This window comes from Dama dama, chromosome 2, assembly GCF_033118175.1.
Source record: "Dama dama isolate Ldn47 chromosome 2, ASM3311817v1, whole genome shotgun sequence".
Lineage (NCBI taxonomy): Eukaryota > Metazoa > Chordata > Mammalia > Artiodactyla > Cervidae > Dama > Dama dama.
Genome location: NC_083682.1, coordinates 11607143 through 11627204, shown reverse-complemented (window position 1 = coordinate 11627204; position 20062 = coordinate 11607143). Strand labels below are relative to the sequence as shown.

Here is a 20062-nt window from a genome sequence, read left to right as displayed (position 1 = left end):
ACAGTTTTTCCATGAGCCAATACTCTAGGATTTACATTTTGTTCAATTCAAGGGAGAGAAAGGGAAGGCTCCATATTCATGAAAACAGAGGCATGGGCCTTGCTCAGTATATCCCTCCCCAAAAGGAGTGAGGGAGACTCTGGAACAATCAGAAACTCGTGTGAAAATAGCACAGAGTAACTCACAATTTAAAAAAAACATCAAGTAATACCTTTTGGCTCATCCAGACAGTCCCATTTCAGAAGGAGATTGGGAAGAAAGTGGGCCAGGGGCTTCAGTAAGCATGGAGTAAGTTGCCCCAGTATCTAAAAGGAAATAGACGGATTTGCCTCCCCTCCCCCACAGTTATTAATGCCTGGGGTTCCTCAGGTGTAATAAGGAAAGGCGCTTGTGTGGGGACCTGCAGGCACATTCAGTCCTGATTGTCATGAGAGTCTGAACCCTGACACCCATGCCTCTAGGGTAGTCTCTTCCAGTGTGGTCCCTTGCGGACCTGACATGGAGCCCAGGGCATCTTGGATATCTGAGGGCAATCCCACTTGAGTGCCCCTCCTTTTCACAGTAATAACAAGCCCATGCCTTTTCAGCTAGGCCCCTCTGTGCATTTTTCTCAGGCTGTTTCAGAACGGTTTTCATAGCCATTGTGAGGACTTCCGCCTGTTTCCTTGTACTTTTCTGCCTTTCTTTCATTTCCTCATTTTCCCTACCATAATAGACTGTCTAAGCCAGTTGTAACAGAGTATGTAAAGACTGATTTGGTCCATACACACGTTTTAATAGCTTACGGAGGATATCTGGAGCCAACTGAGTGAGAAATCCATCCTTTAAGATGACTTGTCCCTGTTCCCTTTCAGGATCAATCTCAATGAATCTGCGAATGGATTCTCTCAGTCTATCTAGGAATTTACCAGGAACTTCCTTCTCTTCCTGTTCTATTTCTGCTAATTTGCCATAGTTTAAAGGCCAAGCCAGGCTTCAGCAACACGTGAGCCATGAAATTCTACATATTCTAGCTGGTTTTAGAAAAGGCAGAGGAACCAGAGATTAAATTACCAACATCCACTGGATCATAAAAAAAAGCAAGAAAGTTCCAGAAAAACATTTATTTCTGATTTATTGAATATGTCAAAGCCTTCGACTGTGTGGATCACAATAAACTGTGGAAAATTCTTCAAGAGATGGGAATACCAGACCACATGACCTGCCTCTTGAGAAACCTATATTCAGGTCAGGAAGAAACAGTTAGAACTGGACATGGAATGACAGACTGGTTCCCAACAGGAAAAGGAGCACGTCAAGGCTGTATATTGTCACCCTGCTTATTTAACTTATATGCAGAGTACATCATGAGAAACGCGGGGCCAGAATAAGCACAAATTGGAATCAAGATTGCCAGGAGAAATATCAATAACCTCAGATATGCAGATGACACCACCCTTAAGACAGAAAGTGTAGATGAACTACAAAGCCTCCTGATGAAAGTGAAAGAGGAGAGTGAAAAAGCTGGCTTAAAGCATAACATTCAGAAAACTAACATCAAGGCATCTGGTCCCATCATGTCATGGGAAATAGATGGGGACACAGTGGAAACAGTGTCACAATTTTGTTTTTCTTTGGGGGGTGGGGCTCCACAATCACTGCAGATGGTGATTGCAACCATGAAATTAAAAGATGCTTACTCTTGGAAGGAAAATTATGACCAACCTACGTAGCATATTGAAAAGCAGAGACATTACTTTGCCAACAAAGGTCTATCTGGTCAAGGCTACCAGTTTTCCAGTGGTCATGTATGGATGTGAGTGTTGGACTGTGAAGAAAGCTGAGCGCCCAAAAATTTGTGCTTTTGAACTATGGTGTTGGAGAAGACTCTTGAGACTCCCTTGAACTGTAAGGAGATCCAACCAGTCCATCCTAAAGGAGATCAGTCCTGGGTCTTCATTGGAAGGACTGATGCTGAGGCTGAAACTCCAATACTTTGGCCACCTCATGCATAGAGTTGACTCATGGGAACAGACCCTGTTGCTGGGAGGGATTGGGGAGAGGAGGAGGAGGAGACCACAGAGGATGAGATGGCTGGATGGCATCACCGACTCAATGGACATGAGTTTGAGTAAACTCTGGGAGTTGATGATGGACAGGGAGGCCTGGTGTGCTGTGATAAATGGGGTCGCAAGGAGTCAGACACGACTGAGTGACTGAACTGAACTGAACTGAAACGCTTAGCACATGCCTGCCTGAGTCCTTCAAGAACACATCTGACAAAATGACTCTGATCCCATCTTCCTTTTAGCTGTGTTGAAGTCCTAGTCTGGTTCTGTAGTGGGATCACCTGATTTCCAGTGTGGAGGGCGGTTATCTCCTCCTCCCTCTTCCCTACTGATTCATTAACAAACCATTCATCTCCATAAGCAACCACTTTCCCCAAAACTTGAGTCTTTGACTCGGGAGTCAGTGTTTGCCCCAAGACATACATTACATCCTTCCTTAAAGCAGAGTAACAAGTTTGAAAGCTCTAATATATTTTTCTGGGTCCTCTAAATTGTCTCCCATATCCTCCTTGATTTTTTTGTATTTCTTGATATAAAAAAGGCTTATTAACTCTCATAGACTGATTATTTCTCCTGGTGGGTGCTTCATGAAGAGGCAACAGCTTGTGTGGCTGTTCCTCAGTCTCTCTGGCTGCTCTGTGCAGATGATCCCAGGGATAGATTGGAGAAACCTGCTTTTCTTTATCTCTTTGTCTCCTGTCCTCCCTCTCATCTAGCTAAATAGGAGGACAAGAGGGAGCTGAAGATTTCACACCCAAATCTATGCCCTTAGGACCTAAGTCTGGCATATTTCACAGAGAGAAAAAGGGCAATACATATGCTACTTCTACCCATTTTCCCTGTTTTCTACATAACTGGTCTAATTGTAAAATAGTATTATACTTAAGAGACCCTCCAACCGGCCACCATTCACTGTCCTCCAATGGATCCAGTGGCCATGCAGTATCACATAGGAAGACCAGGTGTGTCTTCTTTAAGCCCTGGGGATCAAATCTATCCCAGTTTCTCAGGATACAGTTCAAAGTAGTGAGGCTGGAATTCTTAACTCCCGTCTGTAAGAGAAATAAAATAAAAACAAAAATCGATCAGCACCCTCTTTCTACCGGAGGCATCACTGCCTTCTCTAGTTGAGGGTATAGACAGACTTTACACGAAAGCTTGTCTTTCCTGGTTGGACTTAGTCGGTCCCTTACCGACACAGGTGACCTACTCATTCCTCCCTGTTCTACCACCGAGATGGGGTGGAGATGCACGAGGGGTAGACCTGATGGCATCCCTGACTGACGTCCAGCTCCTCACCATTAAAACCTTGCTTGCCTCTGATGCAGCCTGGGTGCAATCAGAGTAACCTTCCAGAATGCCTCCCAGGCTAAACTGCTGGGGGAAACATTCTCGTCACCTGAGTGCCAGGGCATGACCCTGAGTAAATTTCTGACCACAATATGACTGATACGAACATAAACCTGAGATGTTCCTTCCAAGCCTCACCACACCAATATAAGAGCCTCCTAAGTGTCATCACACCAGTATAAGAGTCTCCTCTGGTTCACTAAGAGGCACCATTACCAAAGGGGAGGGGGAAAATCCCTTGAAGTTCCAATGTGAGTAACCTTTAACCTCAGAGATGCTCTTGAAGCTAGAGCTCCATCTCTCTTCAAACTGTCCATGCCTAGCAAGGCTAGGCGCTTCCTGACTACCAATCCAAGTTTGGAACCTAAGTCATTGTACACAGTAATAGCATAGATCACAAGTCCCTTGACAGTCTATGATCCAACAGATTAGGTTAGTACTTCTAATTCCAAGGAGTTCTGAAATGGTCAAAGAGACCGAAAAGTTTGACTGAAAAAGAGAGTTCAGTCCACATGCTTTGCTCATTTCTGGTGGGTCCCAAAAGAAGCCATGGGTGCCTTTTCGTATTGGCAGGTCTGTATAAACCCCCAACAGGTATCTGCCATAAGCCATGTGAGGTCGCCACAGAACCACAGAGCAGGGATCCACACGTGCTTTGTGCAGGGCATGTCATTCATTCACACAAGCACAGCATAGAGTTAGTAAAGGAGAGCAGAAAACATGTTCGCTAGGAGAACAAGGAACTAGAGCTCCAAGCATCCTTACCTTGTCCTGAAGAATCCCCCCAAGATGAAAGGTTGTTGCAGAACCATGCAGAGATGCCAGGATTCTTGGCCTCCAGAGGAGAAGAATTCAATCCTGGGCCTGAGATAAGGCTTGATCGCTCAGAGATTTTGTGTAATAAAATTTATTAAAGTATAAAGGAGATTGAGAAAGCTACTGAAATAGGCATCAGAAGGGGTCAGAAAGAGTACCCCCCTGCTAGTGTTATCCATGGAGTTATATACTCTCTAGTTCATTATTACAGTGAATCAAAATATTTTCTGGAAGTTGGAAAGACCTCAGTAGACCTACTCCCATAATTTACACCTTAAGATAAAAGGATTAGCGAGAAGGTTTTTTTCCCAGAGACTGTCCTCAAGCAGGATACATAATGGTTATATAATCCTAAGGAATGTAGAGGGGCAAAAAAACTTTGTCCTTTCTTCCTCCTTGAGAATTTCAGACCCCTCTCTCCTTGGGGACCCCTGGACTTCTTATCAATCTGCCTAGGATTTGACTTTCTCAACAATATACAACCTATGTACTCCTTTCCCGATTTGGAACCAATCTGTTGTTCCATGTTCAGTTCTAACTGTTGCTTCTTGACCTGTTACAGATTTCTCAGAAGGCAGGTAAGATGGCCTGGTATTCCATTCTCTGTAAGTTTTCCACAGTTTGTTGTGATCCACAATCAAAGGCTTTTGCATGGTCAATAAAGCAGAAGTAGCTGTATTTCTGGATCTCTTGCTTTTTTTATGATCCAGTGGATGTTGGCAATTTGATCCCTGGCTCATCTGCCTTTTCTAAATCCAGTTTGAACATATAGAATTTCATAGTTCATGTACTGTTGAAGACTTGCTTGGAGAAATTACTTTGGTAGCATGTGAGATGAGTGCAACTGTGTGGTAGTTGAACATTCTTTGAAATCGCCTTTCTTTGGGATTACAATCAAACGACCTTTCCATTCCTGTGGCCACTGCTGAGTTTTCCAAATTAGCTGGCATATTGAGTGCAGCACTTTCACAGCATCATCTCTTAGGATTTCAAATAGTTCAACTACAATTCCTTCACCCCCACTAGCTTTGCTCGTAGTTATGCTTCTAAAGGCCCCCCTGACTTCACATTTCAGGATGTCTAGCCCTAGGTGAGTGATCACACCATCGTGGTTATCTGGGTCATTAATATATTTTTTCTATAGTTCTATATATGCTTTCAACCTCTTCTTAATATATTCTGCTTCTGTTAGATCCATGTAATTTCTGGCTTTCATTGTGCCCATATTGCATGAAATGTTCCTTCCCTACCTCTAATTTTTTTAGCTGATCTCTGATCTTTCAAATTCTATTGTTTTCCTCTATTTCTTTGCACTGATCACTTAGAAAGGCTTTTCTTAAATCTCTTCTTGCTATTCTGTGGAAATCTACATTCACAGGTTATGTCTTTCTTTTCTCTTTTGACTTTTGCTTCTCTTCTTTCTTAAATTATTTGTGAGGTCTCCTCAGACAACCATTTTGCCTTTATGCATTTCATTTTCTTGTGGATGGCTTTGATGTGGTACATAGAGATCAAAAAACAAGGATAATTGCATCTAGTTCCATTACTTCATGGCACATACATGCAGAAACAATGAAAGCAGTGACAGAATTTATTTTCCTGAGATCCAAAATCACTGCAGAAAATAACTGCAGCTATGAAAAAAAAAGACACTTGCTCCTAGAGAATAAAACTATGAAAAACCTTGACAGCATACAATAAAGCAAAGACATTCCTTTACGAGTAAACTTCTGTATAGTCAAAGCTATGGCTTTTTCCAGAAGCCGTGGGTGGATGTGAGAGTTGGACCAGAAAGGAAGTTGAGTACCAAAGAACAGATGCTTTTGAAATGTGGTGTTGGACAAGACTCCTGAGAGCCCCTTGAACTGCAAGGAAATCCAACCAGTCCATCCTAAAGAAAATCAGTCCTGAATATTCTTTGGAACGACCAATAATGAAGCTGAACCTCTAGTACTTTGGCCACCTGATAGGAAGAACTGACTCTTTATAAAAGATCCTGATGCTGGGAAAGATTAAAGGCAGGAGGCAAAGGGGAAGACAGAAGAAAAAATTGTTGGGTGGCAGCACCAAAATTGATGAACATGAGTTTGAGCAAGCTGTGGGAGTTGGTGATGGACAGGGAGCTCTACCATGCTGCACCCCATGATATAGCAAAGAATTGGTCATGACTGAGAGACTGAACTGAACTGATGTACAAAAGGCAATCAGGGACCAGGCAGAAGTATTTGGGGAATGAGGAAGGAATAATTCCTGGATAGCTGACAATGATGGTTCGGCAGGCCGTTTCAAGCTGGAGAAGCTGTAGGGAAGCAACTCTATGCCAGGTGGAGAGAATGGTAAGAGAAAGGCAGGGCGGCAATGGTGGTATTTCTCAGAGGACAAGATCCCTGTTCTATTAAACTTTATCAATCCTCAATTTTGTTAGATGATTGGAAACATGAGTTTTGTTTTGGAAGTGGTAGAGCAATATTCAGTGGAAGGACTGATGCGGAAGAAGAAGCTCCAACACTTCCACCATCTGATGTGAATAGCCAGCTCATTGGAAGAGACCCTGATGCTGGGAAAGATTGTAGGCATAAGGAGAGGGATCAAAGGGATGAGATGGTGAGATGGCATCACCGACTCAATGGACATGAGTTTGAGGAAACTACATAAAATAGTGAAAGACAGGGAATTCTGTTCTGTTGCCATACATGTAATCACAAAGAGTCAGATATGACTTAGCAACTGAATAATACCAATGAGAACAGAGGGTCCAGTGAAGCCTCTGGCCTTGGAGGGAGTGGAGAAAGATTTCGATGGAAGGCTAGGCTTCCCATTCTCTGGTGCAGTTCCTTGAATCCAAGGCAAGGAGCACAAGATATTGAATGTGTGACCAAACATTGTTTTCTAAAAAAGCAAAGAACTGTTTTGTGCAGGAGTGAGAGCTTTGACTGAGTTTGTGCTCTAGATTTTACTGAGGTATGTGGAAGGAAATTGGAGTGGGCTGAGTCTGCAAAAACCAGGTGAGCAGCTGCTGGAGGGCGAGGCATGTGGTAAATATTCTGCACTAAGTGGAAAACGAATCCAGAAAAAGAGCCCCTTCTGGAGTGTACATGCCAACTTATCCCTTTGTTGCAGCAGATCACTTCAATGGTGTTTTGGGGCAAGCAAGAAAAGCACGATGTGTGTTTTGCATTTGTCAATTCCTGTGGGAAGTTAGATGACTCAATGTCTGGTTACTTCACTACATGGTTGAAATCATGCATGGGAAAGAATACTAGATGAGGTCCATATCTATTTTGTCGTTAAACAGCAAGCATAGGAAGGTTTCTATGGCAACTATAGGTAATTTCAACATGAGGGGCCAAATGGGGACAGTTTCATTTAACCAGCTGAGATTGGACTGTACAGGTTGCCATAGTTGTTGCTATGACAAGTAGCCATAACAGTTACTTGTTGCTATGCTGGAGATGTGGGAAAGTGATGAGACCAAAAGCCTTACAACTCTCTGTGTAGTGCAATTTCAGGCTAGAATTAGTTGGCAAGGAAAGGCTGACAGGTAAGGCTGGGAAGGGAGTAATCTGAGCTAGTAATCATTAGCTCTTGTGGAGCCCAGAAAACAGAAGCATCGGCTCAGTCAGAGCTCTGTATCGTGGTTCAGAAATAGAGGTCATTCATCTTGAATCAATATTTAGCCTTGGGCATGGCAGCCATAACCTCTAAACAGAAGATTCCCTTCTTCCCGAGTGGGAGGATAATTCATATTTGTTCCAGACTCAGGAACCCAGAAAGCCCTCTCAGTACCACTTGTTCTCAGCAGGCGCACATGCAATCTAGAAGGTGCAATTATCATCATAGTGCCCATTTTCCAGATGAGACAAGTGAGGTTAAGGGACTTGATCAAGTTCACACACCTATACACGTGAATTGCCAAGCAAAAACCCAGCGCAACAGACCTCAATCTGTGTGTTTTTGCTCCACACGCACTGGGAGTGATGGGTGGTGATCTGGCAGAATGCTTAGGCAGAAGCAAGCAAAATTCAGGCTTAAATTGAAGAAAGTAAGGAAAACCACTAGAACACTCAGCTATGACCTGAATCAAATCCCTTATGATTATATAGTGGAGAATAAAGAGATTCAAGGGATTAGGTCGGGTAGCCTGCAGAACTATGGACGGAAGTTTGTAACATTGTACGGGAGGTGGTCAGCAAAAGCATCCCCAAGAAAAACAAACATGAGAAGGAAAAATGGTTGCCTGAGGAGGTCTTAAAAACAGCTGAGAAAATAAGAGAAGTTAAAGGCAAGAGAGAAAGGAAAAGATATACCCAATGGAATGCAGACACACACAGAAAAGTAAGGAGAGATAAGAAAGTCTTCGTAAGTGAACAGTACAAGAATTAGAGGAAAATAACAGAATTGTAAAGAGTACAGAACTCTTCAGGAAAATTGGAGCTACCAGAGGAACACTTCATGCAAAGATGGGGACAATAAAGGACAACAAAGTCAAAGACCTACCAGAAGCAGATGAGATTAAGAGGAGGTGGAAAGAATGCCGAGATGAACTGCACAAAATGGTCCTAAATTAGGGATAGGGATGATGTTTGGGTCACTCTTGTAAAGCCAGATATACTGGAGTATGAATTCAAGTGGGCCTTAGGAAGCATCACTACAAACAAAGCTAGTGGAGGTGATGGAATTAGAGCTGAGTTGTTTAAAACATCCCAAGGAATGAGGCTATAAAATGACTGCATTCAATATGTCAGCAATTTGGAAAACTCAGCAGTGGCCACAGTGCAGGAAGAGGTCAGTTTTCAACCAATCCAAAAGAAAGGCAATTTCAAAGAATGTTCAACACATCATGCAATTGCGCTCATCTCACTTGCTAGCAAGGTAAAGCTCGAAATCCTTCAAGCTAAGTCTCAACAGTACATGAACTGAGAACTTCCAGATGTACAAACTGGTTTGAGGAACCAGAGATCAAATTGCCAACACTCATTGGATCATAGAGAAAGCAAGGGAATCCTAGAAAAACATTTCTGTCTGCTTCACTGACTATGCTAAAGTCTTTCATTGTGTGGACCACAACAAACTGTGGAAAATTCTTAAGGAAACAGGAGTACCAGATCACCTTAACTGTCTCCTGAAAAGTCTGCATGTAGGTCAAAAAGTGGCAGTTAGAATCAGACATGGAACAACTGAAAGATTTAAAATTGGGAATGGAGTGTGACAAGGTGTACATTGCCACTCTTGTTATTTAACTTCTATGTAGGATACCTCATTCTATATGCTGGACTACATAAATCCCAAGCTGGAATCAAGATTGCTTGGAGAAGTATCAACATCCACAGATATGAAGATGACACCTCCCTAATGGAAGAAAGCAAAGAACAAAAGAGCCTCTTGATGAGGAGAGGAGATGCAAAATTTGACTTAAAACTCAACATTCAAAAAGCTATTCAGAAAAAAATACTCAACATTCATGGCATCGAATCCTACCTCTTCAAGGCATATGATGAGGGAAAAGTAGAAACAGTGGCAGAATATTTTTATGGGCCCCAAAATCACTATGGACCTTGACTGCAACCACAAAATTAAAACACACTTGACTCTTGGAAGGAAGAAAGGCTATGAAAAATTGGGCGGTGTATTAAAAAGCAGAGAGTCACTTTGCTACAGTGGTCTGAAGTGTCAGAACTATGATTTTTCCAGTAATCATATGTAGATGTGCTATCTGGACCGTAAGAAAGGGTGAATGGCAAAAAACTGAGCTTTTGAACTCTGGTGCTTCAGAAGATTCTTGATAATCCCTTACACAACAAGGAGATCAAACTGGTCAATCTGAAAGGAAATCAACTTCTGACCCCTCCTGTCTCAGTTGAGGCATCTACTGAGGGCTTCCAGGTGGAAAGAACGGATGCTTCCCCTGCAAAAGTGGCTAACGGTGGCAGCTCCACTCAAAGAGTTTGTAGCTCCACCCCTGGAGGAAGCTCAGAAATGCTGAAGGCTCTGTGTACCCTGGGTCCCCCGATACATGTGTTGCATTCTCCCCAGCAGCATTGGAGGCCAAGGAAGGGGCATTCTGGGCCCTGGAGGAGGGGGATGGCTCAGGGATCCACTGGGGCCATCACTTATCAGTAGGACTGGAAAGGACAGAGCAGGCATATGTGGCAGAGAGCTGGTGACTGTGGTGTGGGAACAAAAGGGAACCAGCTCTGCATGAACTACCTCACCCAAACTCCCCTGGAGGAGAAGCCCAGTGATAAGATCATCTGATATGGGATGAAGAGAGTCTATTTCATTACCCCTTAGAATTCCTCTGAATGAGGAGGTGGTGGAGTTGGTGGGTCATCACGAACACTTTCATGGCCTAGACCATCCCCCAGCTGGTATCCTTGGGGCTGCCTCTCCCCAGGTTCAATGATGTAGTTCTGGAGCAACCTGACAATCATGTGTGCTGCTGGGTCAGGGCCAACGACCATGTAAAGCCAGTCATAGGACCACATGGCCCTGCAAGGATGGCTGATCTGGGACTGTACAGGTGATTTGAGGTGGGTCATTCAAAGAACACCATTGAACACTGATATCTCCGAGCTTCTTTCCTTACTAGGTGATGCCTTGGGGGTATAAAACCCTAGGGCAGGTAGCTTGGACTCCTTCACTAGGTGTAGAAGCCTTGTGGAAAAAAGCTGTCAGGCTAAGACCCACAAAGAAGAGCAAAGGGAAAGAGCGAGGGTGAGAAAGAGAGAACTGATGACTTCTGATTTCTTGGGTTCAGTCACTGAAATCTTTTTATTTGCTCTGATTATTGTGTCCTGGATTTCCAGAATCATTTCAATGAGTCTCCCTTTTCCTTGAAGCCAGTTGGAGTTGGGCTCCTCTCAATAATCATTCAGACTTGGTTCTAGATCGTTCCCTCCCAGACACAAACAGAGGCACCCATTTATTTCAGCATCGTTATGAGTGAAACCCTTTATACTTTATTGAGAATAGGGTGTGCAGACCACAAAATACAGTTTATCAGCATCCTGGGCAGGAGTGCCCTAAGTGTGAGTGAGTGTGTGTTAGGAGTGGTCTTACTGATTCCTGAATCACTCCAAGAGGTTACACTGCCTGTGCCAGGCCAATCCTGTCATTTCCTCGATCAAAGACCGAGAAATATTGCCTCAGGAAGACGTCACCCAGGATCCAGTTCTCTGTAGATCTATTCACTGGGTTCTCTCTAATGCCGATATAGCAGTTGCCACTAGAATCCTGGGGGAGTCAGAGACACACACCAGTCAGACTGAGCCCTTACATGTGATTCCCCCCATTATCCAGACCAGCACCGTTCTTGCTTTTATTTCCCTCTTTTGGTAAGTATCAAGTGGTTTTATGAGCAGCAGGGGATGTGAGAGTTCATCCAAAACCAAAAAGGGCCCACACACGTGGCTGCCATGAGGAAGGGTGTGGTGAGAGGAGGACTGAGAGTTGGGGAAACAGTGGAATGATAAACAACAAAGTCCTACTGTAGAGAGTAAAGAACTATATTCAATATCCAGTGATAAACCACAGAAAAAGAATAAGAAAAAGAATATATACTTTTTATGTGTGTAACTGAGTCACATTGCTGTGCAGCCGAACTTGAAGTGACACTGAAGATCAGCCACACTTCAATACAATTTTGAGAAAAGAACAAGAGTGTCCCCTGGTTCTCCTCACTCCCTGTTTCTTTCCTTCTAACTCCTTCTCCTTGTTTGCTCTACCGAGAATGCAGGTCTTCCTTTGGCATCCCCAGAATCCCCACAATCCCTCTGTATTAAAAAACTATTTTTTATTGGATTATAGCTGATTAACAATATTCTGGGTTTCAGGTGGACACTAAACAGACTCAACTGTATGTAGCTACGTATCCTGGTCCCAAAGATACCCCTCCCATCCAGGTTGTCATATAACTGAGTAGAGTTCCCTGTGCTACACAGTAGCTCATTGTTGGTTATCCATCTTAAATACAGCAGTGCCCACAACAAGTTCTTGAAAACTTAACTCAGCAACTGTGGGAAGCCTCCTTGGGCCCACACTCATCCTCTTTGGCCACTCCAGGATTTGTTGGGTAATGTACTCTGGTTCTCCATTCCCACCAGTCAGTCCGTATCCCTCATCACCCCTAGTAAGTCCCCAGTGCCCCAGTGCAGAGCACCTTAGGATGCCATTTGCATGAAATCCAGTGCAGTGTTGCCTAGAACCAAGCAACCCTCCATATGTCTCCATGAGTTTGTGGTTTAAGAATTCCTGATTCCCTCTGTTCCTCAAAGCCTTCTTTGAGCCCATCTGCCTGCTATGTACTCCCACAGGGAGCTGACATGAAGCCTCCACCCTGTGCCGGGGTGAGCAGTCACTGTGCACCCTTTATTCACCTTAGTATCCAACATCCCCAATCCGAGTAGAGGTTGGGTACCCAATTCACAAAGGGAGCACCTGGTCAGAGCAAGGGGAAGTAGTAGCCGAGATCTAGGGTGACCATGTAATTCATCATCCAAAGCAGGAAAACTTTGAGAAGGTAAGGGAGACTGTTAATTTATGCTGGGACATCACACTGGGATTGTCCCCAGCCATTCACCTTGTAACATGGCCTATTTCAGGGACTGCTAGCACTGACTTTCATGTTCATGCACCTAAGGGCTCAGATTGAACTGAAGCTCTCTGAGGACTGAGGGCCTCAGTGTTCCCCTCGCCTTGTGACTCCCACCATGCCAGCATGGTGTGGCGTCTCCACATTTATTTCAGGATGATCAGTGTCCCAGACGGGCCTTTACTCTCAAGTAGTTGGTTCTTTGGGAAGCACTGGCCCAGCCACAAGACTCAGAGCATCTACAACAGTGTGACACGGCCTGCAGAGGGCGCCCTCCTCCCAGCAGCAGCCCAACGGTTCCTGCAAGCTCCAGTTTGAGAACCAACCCTCAGTATTGCCCCCTCACCTTGATGGTGTAGGCTTGAGCTGGAACTGGGTATTTGATGCCGTTGATGGTGAAGTCAACAGAGGGCAGGGTATTGACCACAGAACAAGACACACAGCGCTATTAGAGAGAGAGGGAGAGAAGTTGGCCCTGGAGATCCTTGATGTGTGTGGAGACTGGGAGTGACCCTGGGGCATGACCATTCACCTCGGTGACACCGATGAGCCTCAGGATGTTATCGATCAGTCTTCCTGGGCCAAGGATCAGTGATGTCCCGGTGTCCACAAAGGCCTCACAGCCATCATTACAAGCAATAACCCGGCTGTTAATGGAGATGCTGAGAGACAGTGGAACAAAGCGAACATCGAGGTCACTCTGAGTCCCCCCAGAGCTGCCCCCTTCCTGACTGTCTCCTAAACAGCCCTTTGTCTCTTGCCCTGACTCTCTTCATCTGCTCTCGACATGGCACCTCGCTTCACATCCTTGAATTCAGTACTTGAATACACCAGGATCTTTTGTAGCTTGACACAAGCTGCTTTTCCTTCCTAGAAGAGTCCCCTCCCCTTTGACTAGCAAAGTTCTTCTCATCTTCCAGATTCCAGCTTAATTGTATTGCTTTCAAGGAAGACTTTCCCCCAGTGTTTATCAGTCTCCTCTCTTGGTCACTCTCTGTAGACACTTCCTCACGTCTAGCATGTACCAAAGTCAATTCACTAAGTGTGTGTGTCATTTCTGTGCATCTGCCTTCTTAGATGTGAAGGCCAGTTAGTTCTCATTGCTTCCCTAAAGTGCCTGGCACACAGTGGATGCCCAATGTGTGTCTGTTCAATGAGTGAATGAAGACTGTGAAAATAATGAGAAACATCCAGAGAGCTGTATCTGGTGGGGAACAAATAATGGGTCAAACACAGAGTGAAGATGGAGATTCGCAAGGGCAGCAGATTCTCATAGAAGGGGGAGACAGAGGCTCCTCTGGTAGAGGGTCTCTCCCAGGACTGTTTCTACAACCAGCTCAGACCCTGAGACCCTGCACAGGATATACATGACTAGCCCACAGAAACTCCAAAGGACAGGTCAGCTTTTGTCTGAGCATATCACACAGAATCCTTTCAGTTATTGCCTCTTGTCCTCACGTCACTCCTGGATCCCATCTTCCTGATTCTCTCAGTTTTAGCCCCTGCCCCACTCTGTGCCCAGGGATGTGGGGTGTCTTTTTTATTAGTTGCTTTCACGTCTTAAGACTGCAGCCAACCTCTCTCCACTGCTGGGTAGCTTCTCCATAAGGAGACCCGTTGTCCGCATTTGCTCAGGACTTGCCCTGTTTTTAAACTGACATTTATCTGTACTGAGAACTTCCTTGGTTCCAGGTAGCCCTGGACAGTTGGCTATCTTATATCTCTGTCCAGGCTGGTGAAATCCTCCCTGATCCTGCTCACCACACTGCAGAGTCCTCTGACCGTGCTCCCCAACTCACAGGGTAGCAGGTGCAAGGCTCTCCCAGCTGCACAGACCTCTCTGGACCCTGTGAGGACCATGGTCAGAGCCCTGGTCAGGGGGCCTGGGGATTATGAACCAATGGGCTTTTTGTGTATCTATGTGCTTGTGTGTTTGTATGTGTCTCTGTGTGTGCTTCTGTGTCTTTGATTAGTTATGCAAGTTTTGCATGTTTATATGTGTCTCTGTGTATGTTTATATGTGTCTGCTTCTGTGTTTCCATGTGTCTCTGGGTCTATCTGTGTCATTGTGGGTGATGTATATGTTTCTGTGTCTATTTGTCTGAGAACGCATTTCAGTGTGTCTGCCTGTGTCCAGGTACAGTAGTGGGAGCATTTTTTGGGCTGACCCTCAGAGGGAGAGGCTTACCGGTCCATGTGGACATGCCAGTAGCCCACTTGGGTCAATGGTACCCAGTTGAGTGCTCCCTGGTAGTAGGATTTATCCACCCCACCAAACAGCACCACACTGCCCTCCGGCTTGCTTCTGTAGAGAGAAGACAATGGGGGGATCCTTGGAAGTCGGTAACAACAGCACTGTCTGAGAGCTTTGCTTCTCCACCCATCAAGGCCCTAACAAGATCCCCATCTACAGATGCAGAAATCGAGTCTCAGAGCAATTGAGAACCAGACTGAGATCAGGTACTGGCTAATGAGTGGCATAGAGAAGGGTGGAAGCTGAGTCACCTGGCTGGGCTCCACCCACTATATCTTCGGAAGATGCCCTGGACCTCCTGTGACCTGAGTGCTCAGACACCCTCAGAGGACAGGGTGTTAAAGCAATTTTGCTTTCCCCTGTCCACTTTGTCATTTTTAAGGAAAATCAAGGCCTGGGAGTGCTAAGGGTGTAGGATCAGGTCACCCAGAGTTGGCTCCACTGGCCTGTGACCTCTATTGTCCAAAGGGCCCCACACTCAGAAGGGACCCCACCTCTGCTCTCCCTGTCTTGAAATGCCTAATATTTCATGAAAAAGGGGTCCCACACTTTTGTTTTCTGTCCCACACTTTCATTTTTCACTGGTTCTTGCAAATTGGGTAGCTGGTCCTGGGCTCACAGTGAAATGCTAATGAGGAAGGAAAGATACCCACCATCCTTCTCCTTCCTTATCAAATTCATAAGCAAATCCTAATGCCTTTCATTCTAACTTGATTCCTGTTGCCTTCCATTAGTCTTCCTCCTCACTCATCCCCCTAGATCAAGTTACTGATCTTGAGCCCAGGAGCAGGCTTATGTTCCAATAAAACGTTATTTATAAAAGCCAGTGTTGAAGCCAGGTAGCGCCCTGGGGCCATAGTTATCTGGGATTATATTATCTCTCAAGATACTTATTTATCAAGTGTTCTACAAATTTCTTACAACAGAAAGCAAATTACAGATCATTTGGAGAAATGGATTGTCCATCTCAGACTTACTTGCTCAGGTAGAAGGCAAAAACCGGCTCAGAAATGGCACCTTGATTCTTCAGGTTGTCAAAGATGGGGATGCCTCCAGTGAGAGATATGTTGGGGTAGCTCAAACCCAAGACTCCATCAAAAGGCTTTCCCTCAAACCAGGAATGCTCCATGCTTAGACCAAATGCCTGGTTAGTACTTACTAAGTCCCCAATCTGTGGGAGAGAAGAGTGATCCCACTTACAGATACGTGAAGTGGGGCTAGGACTGGGCTGGGGAGCATTACCATTTGATCCTCAGAGAAGAATTGAGGCTGGCCTGTGTGTTCGGTGGACCTCAGGCAGTTAGACCAAGCTGGGAGGGGAATTTGGGTTCCATTTGTGAGAGGCTGTGAATTTTAAAACATCTGCCCCTCTGAAAAACACCACCTGAGTGAGTCAAATTGGCCTTGTGGCTTCTGTACAAGAGGGGCAACCAAGAGTCAGGCCAGGACCCATTGGTGCCCCCTTGTGGACAAATGAGCCGAGAGCAAGGCAACTATCTCCTTGGCATCACTGTGACCTAATGACAGGAATGGACTGCATTCTCTGTAAGGTACTGTGGATTCTGCATCTGTCCAGGAAGACAGAAGCCAAAAACACAATCTTGCTTGCAGGGATCTATGAAATTACTGCCTGGGATTCACTTTTGGGGATATGTGTGTCTTTGTGTGAGTGTGTATGGCGGCGGGGGGGGGCGGGGAGGGGGAACTACCCAAGTACTTTGGGGGAGGCAGGCCATAAGTTTGTTGGACTCTCAAAGGCACCCTAAAGTGAGAATTCATTTATCAGGCCCCCTAACTTCTCAGGCCTCCAGTTTCCCATCTGGATACCTGAAGCCCTTGACTGCCCCGAGGTTCTCCAGATCAGTTTTTTCTTGTCCCCAAACACCCCACAGCAACTTCAGTCCTGAAAAGCCAGCCGAGCTCCACTGTTTACCACATGTGTGTCCTCAGCAAGGCCCTTGCTGTCTGCACCTCAGTTTCCTCATATGTCCCATGAGTTAATCAGAGTAACTGCTGTGTGGGGTTGTTGCGGGACTAAACCAGTTATCACCTGAAAGTGCCTGGAACAGTCTGAGAATATAAAGTGGGTGCTTTTTTCCCCTCTTCTCACTCCCAGCAAAATGAACCTTGAAGTTCTCATGGGCAGAGAAGCTGCAAGTCCCCATTTCAAGCCACTCTCTGGGTTAGCTAAACTCTGTGCTCATGTGTCACCACAGGCACTGCCTTCCCAGGGACAGGATCCTGTGGGTAAGATGGCCAATATCTATGGGAGTTAGGCTAGGAAGGGTCCTGCCAGATGGTCCTGCATCTGTTTTGCAAGCAGTGGTCAGTCCATAGCCAGTCCTGACTCAACATTTGTTACACTCTTACACGAACGGTGTCATGAACAACAATTCCATTCATCCTCCCACGACCGTATACGATGCTGAATCTCCTTCTGGTAGCCCGGAAGGTGGAAGACTCACGATGTCTGAACAAACCTTGTGAAGCTGCAGACCCAAGAGATAAGTGCCATCAGGTGCCAAGGGTGCAAACCAGGGTGGCAGGGCAAGGGAAAGATGGGCCGGGTACGGGGTGTCTGTACTCACAACAGCGTCGCCTGGAGCATAAGACGGAGTGCACCCACAGGTCAGATGAGCCTGTGTCAAAGACAACCTGGAATTTCTGAGGGGGTGTTCCAATGGTGATGTTACCCACATATATTATCTACAGGGAAAAGGAGGGAGTGGGTTAGTGCAGAACTGGCTACCCTCTATTCCCACACTCATGCCTCCCTCTGGATGTCACATATCTCTTGAGATCACTTTCTAACCACTGTGCAGCTCACTGACTTTGGTCACAGAGGTGCCTGCATTTGATATATTTTTCCTGTGCTGCATGGTATGCAGGATATTGACTCTATGACCAGGCGTTGAAGTGGTACGTCCTGCTTTGGAAGCACAGAGGCATAACCACTGGACTCCCAGGACCACTGGACACGCAGGGAAGTCCTGGTGCCTTCATTTGAGATGCTATTTAGTCTTTTAAAACTCAGCCTTAACACTCCCTTCTCCAGGAGGTCCTTCTTGATCAATCTCAGCCACTCCCTCAAAACTCAGACCACATCTAATCAACACCACACAGGTGACCCTTTCATTTGACATCTATTTACTAATATGCCTATCTCTCAGGCCAGCATGAGCATTTTTGAAGACAAAATAAGCCCCTTTTCTAATCTAAAAGCAGTAAACACAGTGTTAGATACTTATGGCCTTACACGGAATACGGGTTCAGTAACATTTTACGGCTGTGGTTCTTGTTTCTGTAGAAACTGAATTCCTCTGCCTTGGGATTCACAATTGCTTTGCCGTTGATTCTACCAATTGATCAGTGACGGTTCCCTCTTCATCTGTAACTGACTGACTCACTTATTTCAGAGGGAACAATCTTCCTCAAACTAATGACACATCTTTGACACAGAAATGGATATTTGCCTGCCACCTGGTAATCGCCGGGTCCAGTCACAAAGACCAACAGTTGAGGATGAGAGTGTGTTCTCCTCTGGGTGGGGTCCCTGTTTTCCAGTGTTTCTGCCTCCTGCAGGAACCCCAACCCCAACATCTCACCTGGCACCTCCAGATGAGTCCTGGTGCTAGGCTAGAGCACGAGGTGGCGCTGTGGAGCACCATCCTCCCAAAATACTCACATCCTGGATGTTTCTCAGGGGGTAAGTAGTTATATTTGAGCCAGGAGAAGAAGTCAGGTACAGGCTGTAAGCATGTTCCTTCAGGAAATTGTTCGGCATGTATTTTTCACTGCGGGTTTTTCTCATGATATTCACCCTCGTTAGAGGTATTCTTTACAGAGCATTTGACAAAGAAAACAAAGACGAAGCTACAATTAGCTGTCAGTGTTCAGGTAAAACTGTCGTTGTAATTGCCCTGTGTTTTGTAATCATTTTTATGAGGCACATTATTATCGGAATTTTATGCATATACCATGGCAAAGACATATATTTGATTACAGGTTCTGTTCTGCAATCTGGGATAAGCCATATGACCATGGGGTGTCTCAGTCTCCCCCTCAGTAAAATGGTGGAATGTAACAACACAAACCCTCCAAAGAGAATATCTTTGGGATAAGTGAAGTGATGGATATAAGGTACTTGATATAGAAAAGTCTCGATAATGACAGCCATTAGCATTGCTGTTGCCATCCCACTGTATCCTTCTCATAGAACCTCAAGGAAGGAGGTAGAAGGGGGACTCATGCTCTTTTACAAGGGAGCAATTTGAAATGCAAGAGGTTACTGAGTTGGCTGTGGTCACACTGCTTGTCAGATATAAAACTGTATATCAAACAGTGTATCTTTCTCCAATTTGAAAGAGAAGAGGGAGTTGAAAGAAGAATCCAGGAGATGGGGAAAAAGTAAGGGAATTTCAGAGCCTCGAGAAGGAAGGATGAGTCAAATGAAAAACTAAAAGAAAACAACACAGAGAGAAATACACTCACAGAGACTTCCAAAGAGAAGGATAGGTAAATGATAGTGATACAGAGATGGAGAGGTAAATGATAGTGATACAGAGATGCAGACATAGACATATACACACTGAAGTAGACAGGGAACAAAGAGGACATGTTGAATAAAATGTACCAAAGTGCCATTCCACAGGACCACACCTACATCTGCATAGACTGTGCTCTGAACAGTTGTAAGGAGTTGCATTTTCAATAAGTCATGACTGGACCCCAAGAGTTGTGCAACCATGCAAATCTACACCAACACCCTTGGCATCCACAGCTCCTAAAGTAAGGTACTTATCAATAAGTAAGGGTTGAATTTCAAGACTGTCAGGGAAATATTCATTCCATATAAATCTGATGGGTGGAAGAATAAGCAGGTGAAAAGAAAAATCCGAGAAAGGAAGATGATGCAGCTTACAGTCCCCATACTTACTTGACTATGCAATCTGAGAAGACCACCAGCCCGAGGAGCACAAGCCACTTCATGCTTCTTTCCTGGCT

General features: G+C 45.1%; 1 protein-coding gene across 1 annotated transcript; it reads right to left on the bottom strand.

The window, feature by feature from the left end:
* Positions 1–11297: 11297 nt before the first annotated feature.
* LOC133066255 (pregnancy-associated glycoprotein 1-like) lies at positions 11298–20047 on the bottom strand. Its single transcript, XM_061157139.1, has 9 exons — positions 19995–20047; positions 18744–18894; positions 17647–17764; positions 17429–17547; positions 16036–16229; positions 14993–15109; positions 13325–13466; positions 13151–13249; positions 11298–11447 (listed from the first exon to the last, which is right to left on the bottom strand). The coding sequence occupies exons 1-9, from the start codon at positions 20045–20047 to the stop codon at positions 11298–11300; spliced, it is 1143 nt and encodes a 380-aa protein (XP_061013122.1).
* Positions 20048–20062: the final 15 nt, after the last annotated feature.

Excerpts from the sequence above, each read along its gene's own strand:
- LOC133066255 (XM_061157139.1), bottom strand. The coding sequence starts at position 20,047 with ATGAAGTGGCTTGTGCTCCTCGGGCTGGTGGTCTTCTCAGATTGCATA. Across the intron at positions 17,765-18,743 it reads CCCTGAGAAACATCCAGGAT|ATAATATATGTGGGTAACAT; the intron begins GTGAGTATTTTG and ends TTTTCCCTGTAG. Across the intron at positions 11,448-13,150 it reads CTCAAGCCTACACCATCAAG|GATTCTAGTGGCAACTGCTA; the intron begins GTGAGGGGGCAA and ends TGACTCCCCCAG.